General features: G+C 37.1%; 2 protein-coding genes across 8 annotated transcripts in view; one reads left to right on the top strand and one right to left on the bottom strand.

Annotated features, from left to right (window-relative positions):
* Positions 1 to 15,404, bottom strand: part of Sugct (succinyl-CoA:glutarate-CoA transferase) — a 724,801-nt gene extending 709,397 nt beyond the window's left edge. For 4 of the 7 annotated variants that reach the window (XR_009226097.1, XM_046437777.2, XM_046437775.2 and 1 more), the window contains exon 1: positions 15,247 to 15,404. Coding sequence is in view for 5 of the 7 variants with exons in the window: in XM_046437777.2 (XP_046293733.1) it covers positions 15,247 to 15,346 (100 nt within the window). In the remaining 2 variants the exon portion in view is untranslated. Of the gene's footprint in view, positions 1 to 2,196; positions 2,306 to 15,213 lie in introns of all 7 variants that reach the window. The other 3 variants (XM_046437773.2, XM_058576850.1, XM_046437776.2) reach the window with 3 other exon arrangements.
* Positions 15,405 to 15,465: 61 nt separating this feature from the next.
* Positions 15,466 to 17,680, top strand: Mplkip (M-phase specific PLK1 interacting protein). Its single transcript, XM_046437778.2, has 2 exons — positions 15,466 to 16,131; positions 17,174 to 17,680. The coding sequence occupies exons 1-2, from the start codon at positions 15,793 to 15,795 to the stop codon at positions 17,372 to 17,374; spliced, it is 540 nt and encodes a 179-aa protein (XP_046293734.1). The 5' UTR covers positions 15,466 to 15,792; the 3' UTR covers positions 17,375 to 17,680.
* Positions 17,681 to 19,337: the final 1,657 nt, after the last annotated feature.

Below are 19,337 nucleotides of genomic sequence, written 5' to 3'. Positions count from 1 at the left end.
GATTCAGCCAGCCGAAACAAGGATGCACTGGAGAGCCTGATGAGGACCTGACATCCCATCACTTGTTATCATTTCCTGAGCCTCTACATGACCTCACCGTTCTCAAACTCTACCACCTCGTCTGGACCTTGGTGAGAGCTGCAACTCCTCCCTATGATCCCCTCCTCAACTGGTCGTCCACTCCATGCCAGGAAAAGACCGCCTTGGTTCCCCACCTGATCACTGCGGTCTAAGTGAGTGTGCATCTGCTGGACTTAAAGCCTAAGGGTTAAGACTTTTGAACTTAGCACACAGAGAGAATGTCTGTCATTAGCCCATCATGATTAATTGTGTTTTGCAGTGCTTAGAATTAATCTAGAATTGTTTGCTATGAATTAATTAATCTATAATTGTTTACTGTGAATTGATTATGTCTATTGCAGTGCCTAGCACTAAGGATTGTTGTTTTCTTGATTAAGAACCTATAGAGTGAAATTGTATGGAGTAATTTGAGTGAATAAAGCATTGAAAGGAGCAGAAGTGCGTGGACATTATTTCTCCCCTCGACTGCAATGTCGCAATTTTGTCCCCTCGAAACATCCTTTCTAGAGAAAAATTACTTATAGAGATAATCAAGGAGTTTATAATATAACTTTCTAAGAGAATTAGTTCTAAAAGTAATTACTAGTTCTTTTAGTAATCTAAAACTAATCACCAACAAGATAAATAGGAAAAAGATATAGAGTCATTCAAGGAGAAGGAAAAAGGGAACACTCAGGATGAGTGTCAAAGAAAAATCTCAAAATGAGTAACATTGGTTCAGGGGTCCTAAAATGGACTCTGGAAGCCATTGTTAATCAGGTCTCAGACACACATTAAACTGCAAAAGACACACCTCACCCTACCACCACCATTCCACCCATTACCACTCCAGTGTGAACTGACCTTTGAAGCACTGTTAACTCCTGATGGCCTTCTGTACAGTGGACCCTTTTCTCCAAACTACCCAGAGATATCACATCCAATCTCTTTCTTACAAGATAGCTTAACTTTTACCATCATAATTCCTGACTAGCAATGATATAATTTCTACTATAAAATTTATTTCTATATAGTTTATACTATAAAGCTATAAATACAGTCATTATTTTGTAAGACCTTGGAGCAAATTTTCACATTTTTTAAAATTGAATTTCTACCTATGCTTCAGAAGTTCTACAAGGTTAATTATGAAAAGATAAATTATATATCATATTGAAACCAGAGCTCTGAGATGAAACTAGATTCCCGGCTTTGCCAATATTCTTCCAGGTTCTTGTCTTGCAAGTTTCAAGAATAAAATCTACAAACAATATCAGAAGGGAAGAGTAAATGGATTTATTAAATTGAGAAGAGAGAGAACACTGAGATGTGGGAGGAGACCAGACAACAGAAAAACCCATTTTGGTGTGCTAGCTTAGGGGCTTATGTGGTGTTGGGTAGAGCATGGTACAAAATCTATGTTAAATAGGTATTGAAAAGGTTTTGGCTGTGTTCTTTAGGCTGAGTTTTAATCCTTCCTGTAACTCCCATCTGGGTTGACTCCCACCTTCCATTTTCCCACCTCTCTGGGACAAACAAGTTGGTTAGAGTGTTCCCATGGGAGAGCCTCAAGGTCTTTTACATTTGAACTAGGCCTTGATGGTGTGTGTAAGCAAAAATAACCAAAACAGTTTCAGCACAGTTTTAGATGTGAAAAAGGGATTGGATATAATGAAAGCACAAATAACTGGGACGTGAGCAGACTTCATGGATCAGTTATGTCTTTCATTCTGCAGCAGAGTCAGGCAGCGGAGGTTCTCACCTTCTGGGTAGAAAATGACCACCAGTTACAACTGGGGCCTGGCTTTTTATAGGTTACATTGAGAGGTGACTTAATTATTGACAGAATGTGTCAGTTTGGGCACTCAGCAAACAGGCTGTGAGAATTTGAAACTTGTTTATTGAGAAAGGATGGAGGGTCCAGGGTTCAGGCCTAGTACTTACCTTGTGTGTGTGGGGGGGTGGTCATTGTATTGTCACTAGGACAGGATTAATGTATGGTTTCATTGTCACTGGGAAAGGATCAATGTTTGTCCTCTTCCGAGGGACTGCCTTTTTAGGATTGATGCTTGCCTTCTTCCCACCAATTGTCTTGTTATTGGGAAAGGATTTATTGGGGAAGGATCAATAATTTACCTTCTTTCTCTGTCCCTCCTCCTGGGTCACATTGTCTTGGGGGGTTGTCATTTTCCATATCCTTCATTGCACATTAATATTTCTGTGTGCTAGCCTCCTGGTGTGGTCTCTGCATTTGAACCAGACCTTGATTAGGGCCCATCACTTCTGAATGCTGACCATTGACTATTCTTATTCAATATTATATATCATTATATATCATATTCATGAGCAACACAGTGGAACATCATCCCATGAACTTCCCACTGCATAGCCCCTGCAATATTTTTTTTAATTTTTTTTAGTTGTAGATGGATACAATACCTTTATTTATTTATTTTTATGTGGTGCTGAGGATTAAACTCAGTGCCTCATACCCATGAAGCAAGCACTCTTGCCACCGAGCCACAATCCCAGCACCTCCTGCAATGTTTTTTATCAATATTGCCACTCTGAAGCTTTTACTGATTCATTATTTACACACATTGCAGTAGTATCAAAGAGAAATTACAGTCAATCCATTTATTTGATAGCTTGACTATTCATTAAAATTTACTTGTGCTGGGATGTATATTAGTGGTAGAGCACTCACTTAGCATGTATAATGCCCTGGATTCAATTCCCATCACTGCAAAAACATTATATATACACATATATATATATATGTGTGTGTGTATATATGTGTGTGTGTGTGTGTGTATAAGTATATGTTAGTGTATATATGTATATATACGTGTATATATTTAAGATTTATATTGTATATTATACACATATATTTATATTTTTATATATATTTTATATATATATATATATATGAAAAAAAAGGCCAAGTATGGTGATGCATGCCTGTAATCCCAGCAACTCAGGAAACTACAGCAGAAAGATCACGAGTTCAAGGCCAAACTGGAAAACATAGCAAGATCCCAACTCAAAAAAAAAAAAAAATATATATATATATATATATATATAATTATTATTATTATTATTATTATTATTATTATTATTATTTGCAACCTCAAAATCACTACACACAATGCTTCTACAACTTCTGAACACACAGAGAATGCAGGAAAACTGAGTTACCAATACATTTATTCTCAGCTGAGAGCAAACTAGGCAACCCTCAGTCTTCTTGTTTCAATTTTCACTGTAAAGTGTCTATTAGGGGAATTTTTCATTTTTTCAAATTTTTGTGTTTGTGTTGATGTTTTAAATGGCCCACAAAAGTAATGCTGAAGTGCTATCTGGTATTACTAAGCACAGCAAAACTGAGATGTGCCTGACATAGAAAATACATGTGTTAGATACGCTTTATTCAATTTTGATTTACTGAGCTGTTGATCATGAAATCAAAGTTAATAAATAAACAATATTTTGTCTAAAAATGTCTTTAAACACAAACACACATAAAACAAGCATATATTTTAATGAGTTAATGGAAATGTGTGACCTGAGGCTTACAGAAACCTAACCCTGATTTGCTCTAGGAGCAATGGTACAGTATTCAGTATTCACTAATTCACTCTTTTGGTGGGAGGAAGAGAGGCTTACTGGGAATTGAATCCAGGGATGCTTTCCCACTGAGCTACATTCCCAGCTGTTTTTAGTTTTAAGACAGGGCCCCACTAAGTTGCTGAGGCTGGCCTTGAACTTGTGATCCTCCCGTCTTGCTGGAGTGTGCCACAGCAACTGGCACTAATTCACTCTTATTATTGATTTTATAGAACATGATTACTGTGAAATAAAAAGAACTGATCGTGTTAAAGAGGCAAGAGAAAGATAGGGCTAGCTCACCTGGAAGCCTGAGGCCAGCCATGAGAACTCTACAGACAAGACTGAATGCCATTATCATCAAAATGAAATTAGGGGAAATTAGGGGAAGCCAAGCAAGGTGGATCACCACAGCCCAGAAGTTTAGGGGCAGCCTGGGAAAAATGGCAAGACCCCATTTAAAAAAAAAAAGTAACTGGGGAAGAAGACCCTACTACTTCCCACAGGGGAAGAAGAGGGAAAGAAAACTTGAGAAAATTTATTTAAAAATTCATGATGAGTACATGCTCAAGAATAGCCAACAAACTGAGAGGAAGGAGGAAGAAAAAAAGGATACTTAGCCTAAGAGATAATACAATATACAGTAATTTTAAACATAGGCTAGCCTTGAACTTGTGATTCTCCTGCCTCAACCTCAGGGATTACAAGTGTGCACCATCACAAGGAATTGTTTTGATTTTCTGCTGTATTTAAGTTTTTTTAAACAATTTTATTGAAGAATGATTTATGTATAATAAATTATACGTTACATACTTATATTATTACATATATTACATATATTCTACATAATAATATTTATATAAATATAACAAATTTTTTACATAACATTTGTAAAATCACCTCACTCTTTGAGCTTCCCTTTCCCCTTCTGAAGCACCCACATCATAGGATCCATAAGACTTAAGTGAAATATTGTATGTAATGTGTGTAGCACACTTCCTGGCATATAGTAAATGCTAACAGTTTGCAATTGTTATCATCATCATATATGTATTAAAGTCACACCATTTATTCAAATAACTTAAAATTCAGATTTGAAAACAAGAAAATATATTTGATTATTTTAAGGAAAAAATGATACAGTTCTCAATGCTCTATTCTTTAAAAGGATATCCAGAGACGTATTTTGCCCATTTGTGAAAGAATTAATAAGCTGGGTAGAAGTGGAAGGTGATTATAAGGGGAAAAGCAGTGAGGAAAGGCATCAATTGTAATTTGTTGAAATACATTGAGCCAGTTTGTATATCCCTCTGTCTTATTTGGCCTTTAGTAATGGAAAGCTATTATGATGATATAGCTGGGCAACCATGCAGAGAAGTATAATTATAATGAAGCAGCCATCAATTCGATGCTTGCCAGAGCTGCTTGCTATGATTTTCCTGTTACTTGGACCCAGGATTTCTACAACACAAATAAACTTGAGCAGCACCAGAGTGGGGATAAATGACAGATGACAACACTAGTGGTTCATCTGTGTGACAGTAATCATGGTATTCCTCTCCACTTGAACTATCCAACTACTGAGACACAAAAAAGGCCAAGTCAAAAACAAACTTATGAAATATCAATGTCAAATATAACATGTGATATACACCAAAAAGATTATTTGATATTTTACAAAAGAACTTAACTACCTGAATTTATGAATGAGAAAGCAAAAGATGGACATCTCTTCAAGGCATGCTCTTTTAATTTTCTGAAGCTTTATAATAGCTAGCATGATGTTCTTTTTCTAGAATGCCTTAGAAGTCATGAAAGAAGCTTTGTTTCTAATAGCATGGCAGGTTATTCTGGAGGGTAGTGTCCCAGGGAAATCAGAATCAACTGGAAGACATTACAGGGAAACTATAATTTGTGGACTGCTAGAAAGTAATTGTTTTCAACATCTAGGTTTTTGGGAAATAAGCAGGTTTGTGAAAAAGGAAACTAAGAAACCTCCCTGGACTCAAGGACATTTCTATTCTATTCTTCACTAAAACCCAAACAAACAAACTCGTGTTTATATTGAGAGTAATTACAGATTAATTATTCTCTTATCCATGAATCCACACTATTTCTATCTAATATAACCTTCATGAAACAATCCTGAAAGATAATAATTTTTAATTAGTGTTCTTTTTCTGAAATCCCAGGGGGAAGAGGGTATGAATCTTCAGCTTCAAATGTTTAAAAATCAAATGTTTATAAATAATAAATAATAAAATACAAAGCAGACACAGCACCATATGCATGTAGCCTGTAGTCCCAATTACACAAGAGGCTGAGGTAGAAGGATCACTTGAGCCCACAAGTTTGAGACCAATATAGGCAATATAGTGTTATCCATCTCAAAGCAAAATAATAATAAAATAGAAACTAACCTAATTCAATTAATTAATATTAATTTCTGAAGTCCCTGTTATAGTAAGAAAGAATGTAAAAAAACAAACATCCTCAACTTTTGCAATTAATTTCTAAGGTTTCTCTTTAAATAAACAATTCAGCACCAAAAAAATTTTAAGAAAATATAGATAAATAAAATTAACAAAACAAAAATCACTCATTTTTTGTCAAAGCTCATAATTGCTAGTGTTTTGGGTGCAAATGCCTTTGGAGATTAAAAAAAAAACAACAGGTGGATGGATGAATGGATATACAGTCATACCATTTTTGTTCAAAAAACCTAATTGTGCTATATATGATATCATAAACTACTTTTATCCTGTAATAAGGAGATGCCATTCATAATTGTAGATGTAAGATGCAATTCTTAGCTAAACTTCAGGGTAATTTGGCATTACAGAACAAAGCTAAAGGCATTCCACCAAGAACACCAGCTTACTGATTCTCATTGAAGTTCAAAAAGTACAAGTCAATTAGACTCCAGCTATTATGGTACTTCAGATCCTACTATAAACCCCAAAAGGTACTTAGTGCAGAAGTAACGCTAAAGGTATGAAGCAATTACACTGCTTAGGGACATTTGGAGGATAATAGTTTAGATGAATAATGTATGATTCAACAAGTATTGACACCTTATTTCCTAGAACTTCCCTTCCCTTCAAAACATTGCTATTATTGTAAAATTTACAACTAAGCAGATTTTGGAACTGTTGGACAATACTGTTTTAATGAAAACTTATTTATACAAAGGATGGTACAAAAAGTGTCAGAAAGGGGGCTTTTGAATCAATGTTAAATCAGGCCACAATCAAAGTATAAATCAATGCTAATCCCAATCTTTCTGCTCTTCTATGTTTTCCAGGTTCTCTTGCAGTTAGGTTGGGGTCAAACAATGGGTATAGAAAATAAGGCAGGCAGCACTCATAAAAGCCAATTCCTGGCCTGACCCTTAAAAGCATCCCATGAAATCCTCCAATCCTCTATTACCCTTGGGGGCTACACATTTCAAATAGTATAGCAAGATATGCAGGAAACATGTTAGTGTTGTATTGAGTCACTGAGATTGTGGGCTAATTTGTAGTGCAGCAAGACCTAGCCTATCCTGACTAATAAGGATGCCAGGCATTGGAGGCACAGTGAGTTCTAAGTTCACAGCATCAAAATCAACAACTAGAAAGTCCTTTCAAATTAGACTGATTCACTGTCCCTTTAGAAGCAGTCTTTTCAAACTAGAGTATGTACAGACTTTATTAAAGGATGAATAAATCATTTTGAAGAAATAAATTTCTAGATCAACCTCCATATGTATTCTTCTCTACAACCAATTAACCTGATTTCTTCTGTTCTACAGAGATGTATATTCCTCACACATCCCAGGTCTTACCCTCATTTGAGTTATCGTAAACTTCACATAAATGATGAAAACTTTAAAATATCAACTTAAAAACAGGCAAAGAATTGTTCTTCAAAAATCTTTTAGAAGCTAGACTACAATAGATTGGTATGTAGATATCTAGGAAACAGTACCAATGTATAGATTTCATAATTCAATGTTCATAGGTACAAAATTTATAATCCAGAATCAACAAGCTGAAGAAAAAATTTCTTAGATGCTCAGCCTTCTTCGATGGTCCACCCTGAAGCTAGGTAGTTGTCCAGAGGATCAGAAGTGGTTGAATAAGAAACTAGTGGAGAAAAGGATAGTTACAAATTGTTGAATGTGCAGGGCATGGTGGCACATGTCTGTTATCCCAGTGACTCAAGAGGCTGAGGAAAGAGCATCCCAAATTCAGAGCCTTAGCAACTTAGCAAGGCCCAACTTAGCAGAGATCCTGTCTCTAAATAAAATATAAAAAGGGCTGGGGATGTCACTCAGTGCTTAAGTGCCCCTGGGTTCAATCACTGGTACTTCCCCCTAAATAACTGTTGAATGTAAGAGTACCACAAACTCAAGAGATCCTTTGAATTCCTCAATATTGGTTAAGTGGTTCTTCTCTAGGAGAATGGTCAAAGCCAAGACCCATATGCAAATTAGAAAAAGGCATCCCCTGCAGAGGACAACTGACAAAACACAGCCCACTCTAGGTACTCTAGGTTGATGAAACATCTTTCTAGGAACTTGAGAAGTTATAATTATCACAGCATAGAAGAAAATGTACATGAGGATTGGAGTGCCAGAAGGAGGACAGTGGGGTATTCCAATATTAGACTGTGAATACAAGGAGCTCCTTCTAATGTAAAAAATATATTGAGTCCTATTTCACAGAATATTGCAATAACTAGGGGGAAAGGGAAAGGAAGGGACAGCATGGAAGAAATGTGGTAGTGAATATGTTTGTGGGACAAAATATGTTTTATGGTTTGCTTTTTTGTTAATAGCTTCCAGTGGGTATCTGGAGGAGATGTCTAGAGAAAACTTTTGGATTCATTTTGGGTGAAGAGCCATTGAATCCTCCAAGAGACTTCTCTTCAAGTAACCATTTCGGTGTTGAGAATTTGAGAGAATAGAGAAGAGGAATCCTTGTTTCTACAGACACTGGGAGGCCTTGGGGTGGCCTAGCCATGTTAATGTTGCAAATGCTTTAAATTTTTTTTGTGTGTATGTGTGTGTGTGTGTGTGTGTGTGTGTTTTACTGGCAATTTAATCCAGAGGTGCTCTACCACTGAGCCAATCGCCAGTCCTTTTTATTTTTATTTTGAGACAGGGTCTCACTAAGTTGCACAGGCAGGCCTCAAACTTGCAATCCTATTGCCTCAACCCCTCAAGTCACTGGGATTACACATTGCACCATCATGCCCAGCTAAAATTTTTAACATATATTATCAAATAGCCTACCAGAAAGATTATATATAATATGTACCATCAATGTATGAAAACAGTGTTCTCTATCATCTTCCATAACCCTGTATATAATCTTGATTTGGGGGTTTTTTTTGTTTACTTATCACAAATTTGACAAGTAAAAATTTGCATGCCACTGTCATTAATTTGTATATCAAAGATTTTCATACCTTTTCTTTTAAATTATTCTTGTTATTGGCCCATATTTTTACAGGTACATTTATCTTTCTCTTTATTGATTTGTATAGTTTATTTAGGTAGTAGAAATATTAACCTTTTTATCAGTCATTATTTATTAAAAGTAATTTTTCCCTGTCTATTCTTTGCTTTCAATTTTCCATTTTTTAAATAAAAAATAATTTCTTTTATGGCATTTGGTATTATCTCAAGATTTCCCAAGACTACCCATAATTTCAGTGATTTGCTAGGAGTCACAGGATTCAGTATATGGTTTTATTCACAGCTAAGGTTTATTACAGCAAAATTACATATAAGAGGACCAAAAAGAAAAAGACACAGTCATATACTGGAAAAAATTCATGCACAGGTTTCTTAGAGAACCTAAAAGGCGATAGACAGACACGTAATTTATTTTTAAAAGTGTGTGTGTATAAATGTACATGCACACATACATATTGCATGTTTTGGGGAAAACCTGAGACTCAGAACCCAAGATTTTTATTGAGGACATTCACATATGTACTCTACTTACCATGTACTAAAATTTCAGACTCCCAGAAGAAAAGCAGATGCTTACCATAAATCACATTGTTTGTCAAACCATCTAAACATCATGAACTGCCCTCATTAATTATGAAGCAATACAAGTGCTAAATTCCCAGATACCATATTTATAAGATGGTCTTTCAGAAACAGCAGCCCCGAGGCCTGCTATATTAACTCTTTTCTACATAGGTGTTATGTTTTTCCAACCTCAGATTATACAGTTATTCATTCATAATTATCTTCTCCATTTAAAAAGCTTTTCATCTCCTATTAAATAGTCAAACTATCTAAGATTTATTTTTTCCTATTTAAGTGTTAAGTGGTTGCTTCTTAGATAAAATATCAATTTTTTTAAAATTTCTATTTTCTTAAAAAATTTTACATTTTTCACACAAAAAAGTGTTATCTTTATTCATTTGCTGCTGCTGTAAGAGACCACTACAGCCTGAATAATTTATTTATAAAAGAGATTTATTTCTCAGTTCCATAGACTTGAAAGTCCAAGAGAGCATGATGCCTGCATGTGACCTTTGTGCTGTATCATGGCAGAAAACAAGAGGACAAGAGGGCAAACAAGAGAAAGCAAAGGAAGCTGAGTTCACTTTTCTAATAACCCACTCCTGTAATAACTAACCTACTCCCTAATGCATCATGAGAGCTGAGCCCTCATGAACTAAAGGTCCCTTAAAGGGCCCCACCTTCCAATACTGTTACAGTGGCAATTAAATTTCCACATGAGTTTTGGAAAGGACACTCAAATCATGGCAACTGTGCATTTTTTTTAACTGGAAAAATACAAAAAACGAAGATTCTAATGATATTAAAATTTTATTTACTCATTTTAAAACAAACCTCTAGTGTCTGTGTCTGAAAAACAATATTCATATGCTCTTATTTTTTTTTATGAAGGAGTATTCTGTCAGCAGTTTTATTATTTTCAATTAAAACTTTTTATAAGTATGATTTAATACACTAATATCTGTGCTATACCTGGGTGAAATATATTAGTCTACAAAGAAATAAATTGTATAAAACATTTCACCTATGCTTGGCCACTATGCATACTTAGAAATAAAAAAATTAATTTATATATATATATATATATATATATATATATATATATTAGTTGCAGTTGGACACAATACCTTTATTTTATTTGTTTTTATGTAGTGCTGAGGATTGAACCCAGGGTCTCGCCCGCGCTAGGCAAACGCTCTACCGCTGAACCACAACCCCAGCCCAAGATTAAATTTTAATGAAGCAGTGGAATTTGACTCTTAGAGACTCTTGAAAACAAGTCACTTTTAATTTTTCTTTTTCAATAAGAATATTAAGTGAGAGTTAAGTGATCTATTATGGTCAAAGCAGCCCTAACCACATCAGTGAATGAGCTATTTACATCCTAGAGAGGCATTTACTTTTCCACTACTAGAAGACCTTAACATGACACAGCTGACAAGAGGCAGCTCTATAAGGAAAAGAGATAATCGGGAAGTTTCATGAAATATTAAAGATTATGCTCTTTAAAAAAGATTATGCTCTATCCCAGCGGCTCAGGAGGCTGAGGCAGGAGGATCGAAAGTTCAAAGCCATCCTCAACAACATGAGGCTTCTAAGCAACTCAGTGAGATCCTTTCTCTAAATAAAATACAAAAAAAAAAAAAAAGTCTGGGGATGTGGGCTCAGTGGTTGAGTGTCCCTGAGTTTAATCCCCTAGTAGCCAAAAAAAAAAATCATGCTCTAAGTGTACACATAATAATTTCTAAGAAAGTAAGTACATGCTGAGAAGTGTTCATCAAAAATACATGATAAATTTTAATCTCTGCATTTATTTACAAGATGAAAGTAAACACAAGGTTTCTGCAGCACAGATGAGAATTATTATGCCTTACATCAAGAAATGCACCATTTCCCCACACCTAATACCTCATGATGATGGAATGAGAACACCTTGGTTAGGCCTGCACATTGGAAGGACAGAACCACAGGAAAGGAATGCCAAAATTGTAAATCTGGGAGTTTGTACAGGATAATTATCTAACTGCCACTGTTACCTTACAAAGGAGAGGGCTAAATCTACCTAAGGTAAACAAATTCTGCTCAGGAAGAAAAGAAAGCCCTTGGGTTCTTAACCCTTTGAATATAAATAAATGTCTCCAGGGGGAATATAAAACAAGCATACTGGATTTACAGTCTTGGCATTGTCTCCAAGGCTCTGGATTTCATATCTTTTAAAATATAAACATATACCTCCTAGAATTTCTTCAACTAGCTACTCAGTCATCTTTTAACTTCCACAGCTTATCCTTTAACCCAGGTTCCAGTTTTCTTAATTTAGAAAGCCCTGACAATGAAGAAATACGGAAATATTTATTTCTCCATATTACTTAGTAAAAACTAATCAAAGTATAGGTATTTGAGGCACTGGTTAATACCTGACACCTACTTAAGATTGTGGTGTTCAAACCCTTTCTGCAGAGCTCTAGGAATTCTTCAGAGGGGCCCCAGAGCCTCTTTGGTAATAGTGGAAGGCAGAGGATAGTAAATGTAGGGGTATAGAGTAAGCAGGGCTCTGGGACCCTAATTCCTGCTTTACAAATAGCTCTTTTGCTTCCAAGTTTTTTGTTTTTTTTTTTTTTTGTTCAAGATAAAGTTCTATGGGCTGGTGTTATAGCTCAGTGGTAGAGCACTTGACTAGCATGTGTGAGGCACGGGTTTGATTCTCAGCACTGCATTTAAACAAATAAAATAAAGGCCCATCAACAACTAAAACTATATATTTTTTAAAAAGATAAAGCTCTATGAAGAAAAAAACAAATTTTGAAACCCACTGAAAAATGAACACACAAAAAAACTTAGATATAAAGATCCACAGCTTTATAAAAACAGACAAGAGCCCATTTATATTTATACTTAAATTTCCTTGTCTTGGTATTCATATTTTAATGAAGTACTTCTAAAACACATCACCACCACTAAGTTAACCAATTATTTCTGGGGGTTCTTCAGGCAGAAGTTCAGAAAGTTCTTGAGGTTCTTCTACCTACTGATCCCTCTGTACACAATGCCATTTGAAGACAGCACCTAGTCACTGATCCTTCCTCCCTTCCCTTTCATCTCTCTTCCCCTAAGCTCACCTCCACACAAAGAAATTCAATACAAATAAATGCTGGGGGAACTGACGCCCACCAGCTCAGACATGTAGACTTTAACTCCTTGGTAAAAACATGACAACACCCTGGCTATACTTATAAAGATTCAATAGTTAAGGTTACATCTACTAATCTCTAAATCTAAAGCCGCACAGTAGTTCCACTTTCAAAATTCTACATGCTTCTTTACCTACTGCATTTTTCAAAGGATGCAATGTTTATCAATTTATATTTCTTAGGAGGCAAATTTGCCTGAAATTCTCAGAACTTCAGTTCTAGTGCTACTTCTGCTTGCTTTGTGAACTTAGGCAAGTCATTTTAACTTCTCTTGGACAATTTCTTATCTGTAAAGAAGAAAGTAGCCTAGTCTCAGAAGAGTACCAACTGGATCTGGAGTTTCATATAATTACTAAGGATTCATTCTCCCTCAGTCCTCATATATACTTGTAAATGTGCTGAGAGGCAAACAGTCATGCATAACCTACCTGTCAAAATTTTCCACTATATTTCTTCCCCACACAATCTTTTTTAAAAATTTTTTTAGTTGTTGATGGACCTTTATTTTTATTTATTTATATGTAGTGCTGAGAATTGAACCCAATGACTCACACATGACAGGCAAGTACTCTAACACTGAACTACAACTACAACCCTCTCCCATTTCCAATGCAAGTTCATATGTGTAAAAGATAAAAACATTCTGAAGCATAAGCCAAGTTTTTTAAAAAATTACTTATATTACCTTACTAACAAAGTTGAGACCAAATTGTTTATATCACTTGACAGTTATTAAAAAAAAAAGGTAATTCTGATCTCCACTCCCTCACTACCTTCACTTCTCTGCCCACTCCATAATGTAGACTGATGACATAAAAGATGAGAATCACTGATCTACACGATGTATGTGACTTATTCATTCAGTAAATAAGTACTTTTTTTTTTTAATAATGTACACTTTTTAAGTATTTAAACTTGGGGGGAAGGCAGCATTTTATTTTTCTTGCAGTACTGGGAATTGAATCCGGGGTTTTGCCCACACTAAGGAAGGCCTCTGCCATCCCCAGCTTTTATTCAATAAAGATCTGAGTGTTCAAGTACAGGACAATAAGTTAAGCACGATGGTTGGAAAAAAAAGGATTTTTAGCCAGGACAGGACTATAATATTGTGGATAAACTGGAGTCCTCAAGCCTTAATTCCATCACTAAGCCTTGATGGCATTTTCTTACCTTAAATGACTCTACAATTTATGTCTACAGGAGAAAAGAAATATGGGTGAACCATGGAATTTGCCCAGAATAAACCACCAAAAACGAAAAGTCTGTGTTTAAATCTCCGTTTATCAAGGAGGATGGAAGCCTAGAAGACATCACGCTCTTCAACATGGCATGTCACAGAACATGTCAAAGAGACAGAATGAAGAGCAATGAAAAGCATGGGTCCCAGCTACTCATCAGGCTGTGATTTAATGAGTCTTAAGGTTAAGCTTTGGCCTGGGGATGTGGCTCAGGCGGTAGCGCGCTCGCCTGGCATGTGTGCGGCCCAGGTTCGATCCTCAGCACCACATATAAACAAAGATGTTGTGTTGGCCGATAACTAAAACAAAATAAATATTTAAGAAATTCTCTCTCTCTCTCTCTCTTTAAAAAAAAAAAAAGGTTAAGATTTCAAAATTCATAGTGGATCCCTATTACAACATTCTGAGGTAGTAAAGAAAGGTTTATAATACAGTAGTAAACCTAAATTTCATCCTCTAAATAAGATTCTGAAACAGACATCTGATACAAAGTCGTGTTTATTATACATGAAGTGTCATTCTTAAATATTACACTTTTTTTCCTAACACAACTTTATAAAACAATCAAGATTTTAAGAGCTTTGGCCACATTTTGCTCTTTTTGAAAATTAGTCTCTCTACTTCCTAACCTTCTCCCTGACTATCTCCCATTTAGAGAGAACTGAAACGAAGAGGGTGAAGTCCAGCATTTGTTCATTTGTTTTACTTCAGCTTCTCAAGTTATTCAAAGCAGAGAGCTGCTTTCTGAAATGCAGCTAAGCGTTAGGCGTACTTTTAAAAATAATAATAATAATGTATACTTTTTAAGTATTTAAACTTGGGGGCAAGGCAGGAGTAAAGGAAAGCATCAAGGCGAGCGCCAAGTGTGACCGAGCAGGGAACGCGCCCACAGTGGCGAGCCCTTAGGTCGGAGTCGGGGATTGGAACGTGGCTACCAAGCAGGGCGACCCGAGGACCCGCGGAGCCCCGACAGCTGGCGAAGACGACTGCCAAACCACCAAGCCAGGACGCCCGGAGGCGAGAAAGGCCAGAGGGCTGGACGGGGGCGCTCTCCGCAGACACCCCGCGGTAGAAACCTGGGGCTGGGTACCTTTTGCCGCCCGGTCGGAGTCTTAGAAGGTACCTGACTGCGGGCGGCCTGTCCACAGCCCCCTCCCGCCGACCCGGCCGGAGGGGAGACCGATTCTCCGCAGAGCCGCCAACCTCGCAAGCGTCGCCTGCATCGCGCTGCTCTCAGACGTCTCGAGTCCGGGTGTGAGCCAGGCCCGCACCACCCGCAGCCACTGGGGGCGCCCGCGGACACGCCAGGCCCCGCCCCAGTAGGGCGGGTCAGAGTGCGACCCAAGTCGCTCCCTCAGCCAAGCGGACTACTTCCCTGTAGGTCGGCCTGAAGACCGCCACCCTGGAAGAGTGCTTGCTTGGCTGGGTGTTCCGTTTTTCCTTCATCATTTTTCCTTCACTTAAATCTACTCAGTCTCCCCACTGTGCAGTAACCTATTTATGTTGCCGCTCCTTGCGGAACCTTTATGACGTCGGAACCCAAGCGCAGTAGGGCGCGGGCGGCTGGAGGACTGCTTTGGCAAAGGACAACCAGTTATCTGTGGCGGGTTGGTCGGCACAGTTCCGGTGAGAGAACGCGGCAGTGAGGACTTCGGCTTTGGTTCCTGAAATGCATCGTCCGAATTTTCGACCCCCGACCCCTCCTTACCCAGCCCCGGGTGTAGGAGGTTGGGGTGGCGGGAGCGGCTTCCGGGGTACCCCGGGCGGGGGCGGACCACGGCCGCCCTCCCCTCGGGACGGGTACGGGAGCCCGCACAACACGCCGCCTTACGGGCACCGGTCTAGGCCCTACGGAAGCACCCACTCTCCGCGACACGGCGGCAGCTTCTCGGGGGGCCGGTTCGGGTCACCGTCTCCTGGCGGCTACCCTGGCTCCTACTCCAAGTCCCCCGCGGGGTCCCAGCAGCAATTCGGCTACTCCCCGGGGCAGCAGCAGACCCACCCCCAGGTAATAATAGCCAGCGTTTGCCGAGCTCTTACTGAATGGCAGGCATGGTGCTAATATTCCCTTTGTGTGGATTATTTTGTTTAATCCTCTGTGAGGTGAGATAACTGTTGTTAGCCCTGTTTTGCAGATGAGTAAATTGAGGCTTAGAGAAGTATTTTAAGATTATTCTAAAAATGGTAGAGCTGTAGTTCTGCTCTAGAGCCTTTGTGCTTTTAACGAGTAGGCTGCCACTCATACACAGATTTCCCTAATTCTCCGTTATCTCTTATTTGCTGTGGGCCTTACCAGTTCGTTTTCAGTTAAGTATTTTGAGCAACTGGGCTCTGAGGGAGGGAAAAGTGAAAGAATCCCAGTATATAACTTTTCTAGGTTATAGGCTATTGCCATCTTCCTGCAACTGTCAACTTTTTTTTTCTTTCTTTTTTCTTTAAACTCTCTTTTTGAGCTTCATTGTCTTCTGGGCCAAGTTCTCTCAAGAGAAGGTCGGTAATAGTGGAAGTTCCCTTTTCTCTCAGTGAATACAAGACGGAGTATTGTGTCTAGGATTTCTTCGGCTTGTCTCTGCTCAGTGTTTTCCAACTTTGTATATGCTAAACCAACCACACCCCTTTGAGCCTGGAGCTAATGAGTTGTAAATTTCTATGAGAAAGGTTTTAGAAGTTCTGTATAGGGTTAAAAAAAAAAAAGTTTTAATTTTCCTCCAGGAAAAAAAAAGTATTTTGTCACGGCTTGTACTTGATTTCATCACCATTAGTCTTCAATAATAGCAGATTTATTACATTGGCAACTCAAAAAAGTAGTTGAGGGGACAGTGGGCATGGAATTATTATTAAATAAGTATGCTAAACTTTTTTAAATACCTTTAACACAAACTAGATTAAAGGAAACTTGGACTTAGCAATTGAACATACCTGGTTTCATATGACAGCTTTTAACCAGCAATGTGATCCCCATTAGCCTTTAAAAAAAAAAAAAAACTACCAGTTACCTCTACTAAATGTTTTTTTTTTTATTATTTTAACTGATGATTTTTTTCCTAAAGGGTTCTCCAAGGACATCCACACCATTTGGATCAGGGCGTGGTAGAGAAAAAAGAATGTCTAATGAGTTGGAAAGTTATTTCAAGCCTTCAATGCTTGAAGATCCTTGGGCTGGCCTAGAACCAGTATCTGTAGTGGACATAAGCCAACAATACAGCAATACTCAAACATTCACAGGCAAAAAAGGAAGATACTTTTGTTAACATTTCTGAAATTCAACTGGAAGCTTCATGTGTCAGGAACATCTTGGACAAAACTTTTACTTGTGAAAATAAGTTGAACCCAAAGATGTTGATTTTGAATAATTAGTAGGGTCTTGATATTTTTCATTATATCAAGTGTTGTTATTAGAGAAGAATGTAGGATAATTTTCAGTATTTAGTTCTCTGAAAGTGCCTATCACATTTAGACTTACAATTTCAATATATTTAACATTCCTGGTTATATAATGGACATTTGTCTTTTAAATGTTTTTCTAATGTTTTAAAATAAAACATTTTGTCTTTCTAGCTATATTGTGGTTTTGTGGTATGATAAAGAAGTAGAATAACTAAAATAATGCTTTGTAATCACTTAGAATTTATAGGTAAATGTTTTGCAAATTGTTTTTTAAAATGAAATAGATAAACTATTTCTATCTCATGTCTATTCTTTTAGCTATAGACAGTTCTATATTCCTAAAAAGGAAGCAAATAGCAAAGTTCTATTTCTACATGCATATTTTATTTAATGCTTCTGTTGAAACACTTTGAAACTTGATTTCAAATCACAGAACCCCACTTAGAATAAGTTTATACTATTAAACCAGAAAAGACAAGGATATTCATGCATAGGTAGATCAATGTATTTCATCTGAATTTCTATCTCTTATCACTATAGTCATTTACTTTTGAGACCAAAGAAGATATTTACCATCAAACCCAAATAACTTCCATCACAAAAAGAGCATCTCTTAATTCCATCAGTCTTGAAGAAGCCATGCTCAGACATGTTTTGTATTCTTAAGCCAATTAAGTTTGACCATTGCAATAAGGCCCTTGAGCTTGAATAACAGATCCAACCCGATATTGGAAGACAGTTCTGTGATCTTTAGCCCCATTGAGCCTACTGGAGTAGAGAAATGGTTTCCTAAAGAAAGGAAAGCTATGTGTGTGTATCTATAACAATGGAAGTAAAAAAATGAATATTTCCTCAATTATGAAAAACAAAGTTAAGCCTTACAATGTGCAATGAAATCTTTTTAGATGTTTTGAAGGCACAAACTAGAGAGCTAGTTAAAATTTTGTCCCCCCCCCCAAAAAAAAAATCTAAGAATGAAATGTTTGAGCCATACCCAGTTATGTTCAGTTCATTGGATGTCTCATAGGGACAAAACAGAATGGAAGGATTTTAGATTAATTATAGTTCCAGGAGAGCCAGCACTTTGGAAATTCTCTTTCTACCAATTATTAGCTGGATGAGTTTACTTCTCAGTGCCTTAATTTTCTCATATGTAAAATGAGGAAATTTACAGTATCTGTCAGAGGTGTTGTGTTTGAGGATTAAATAGGTTCATATGTGTGAAACTCTTTGGCCAGGGCCTGGCACATAGTAAGCACTCATTTATCCCTGTGTCCTCAGTTTTTAGAATAGTGCCTATAAAACTTGTAGGCTCTAGGGGCTGGGGTTGTGGCTCAGCAGTAGAGTGCTTGCCTCTCATATGGGAAGCCCTGGGTTTGATCCTCAGCACCACATAAAAATAAATTTAAAAAATAAAATGTATTTAAAAATATATACTCTTTAAAAAAAAAAACTTGTAGGCTATAAATATCTGATGGGTAAATATAGAAATTCTAATTATAACTATGATATTTATCTGCCTATTCCCATGTATATAAAAGGAACAGATTAGTAATTACACTCAGCATTTTAAAAGCCCTTATTCTCTAACATCTTTCCATGTTGAGGTCATGATGTATGGTGAACTTATACTATATAAAATTACTGATTCTCTACAAAAATAGGATGCTTTTGTAAATAGCTTTTATTGAACTTAATAGGTAAGAAATATCTTAAGGAAATGACAGTTGGAAATAATTATTAGTCTCTAGAGATTGTTGGGATAATTGGCAAAAAAAAAAAGTTTGGAAGCCAGGTATGGTGGCAGGTGCCTATAATCCCATCTGT

Source organism: Marmota monax, unplaced genomic scaffold, assembly GCF_021218885.2.
Source record: "Marmota monax isolate L192 unplaced genomic scaffold, Marmota_monax_Labrador192_F-V1.1 WCK01_AAM20220418_F8-fsc00109, whole genome shotgun sequence".
NCBI classification, from domain to species: Eukaryota; Metazoa; Chordata; class Mammalia; order Rodentia; family Sciuridae; genus Marmota; species Marmota monax.
This window is presented reverse-complemented; position numbering and strand designations above follow the sequence as displayed.

What these genes read in the sequence shown, in the direction of transcription:
- Mplkip (XM_046437778.2), top strand. Translation starts at nt 15,793, where the DNA reads ATGCATCGTCCGAATTTTCGACCCCCGACCCCTCCTTACCCAGCCCCG. An exon ending in AGCAGCAGACCCACCCCCAG is followed by an intron (nt 16,132 to 17,173) that starts GTAATAATAGCC and finishes TTTTTCCTAAAG; the next exon opens with GGTTCTCCAAGGACATCCAC.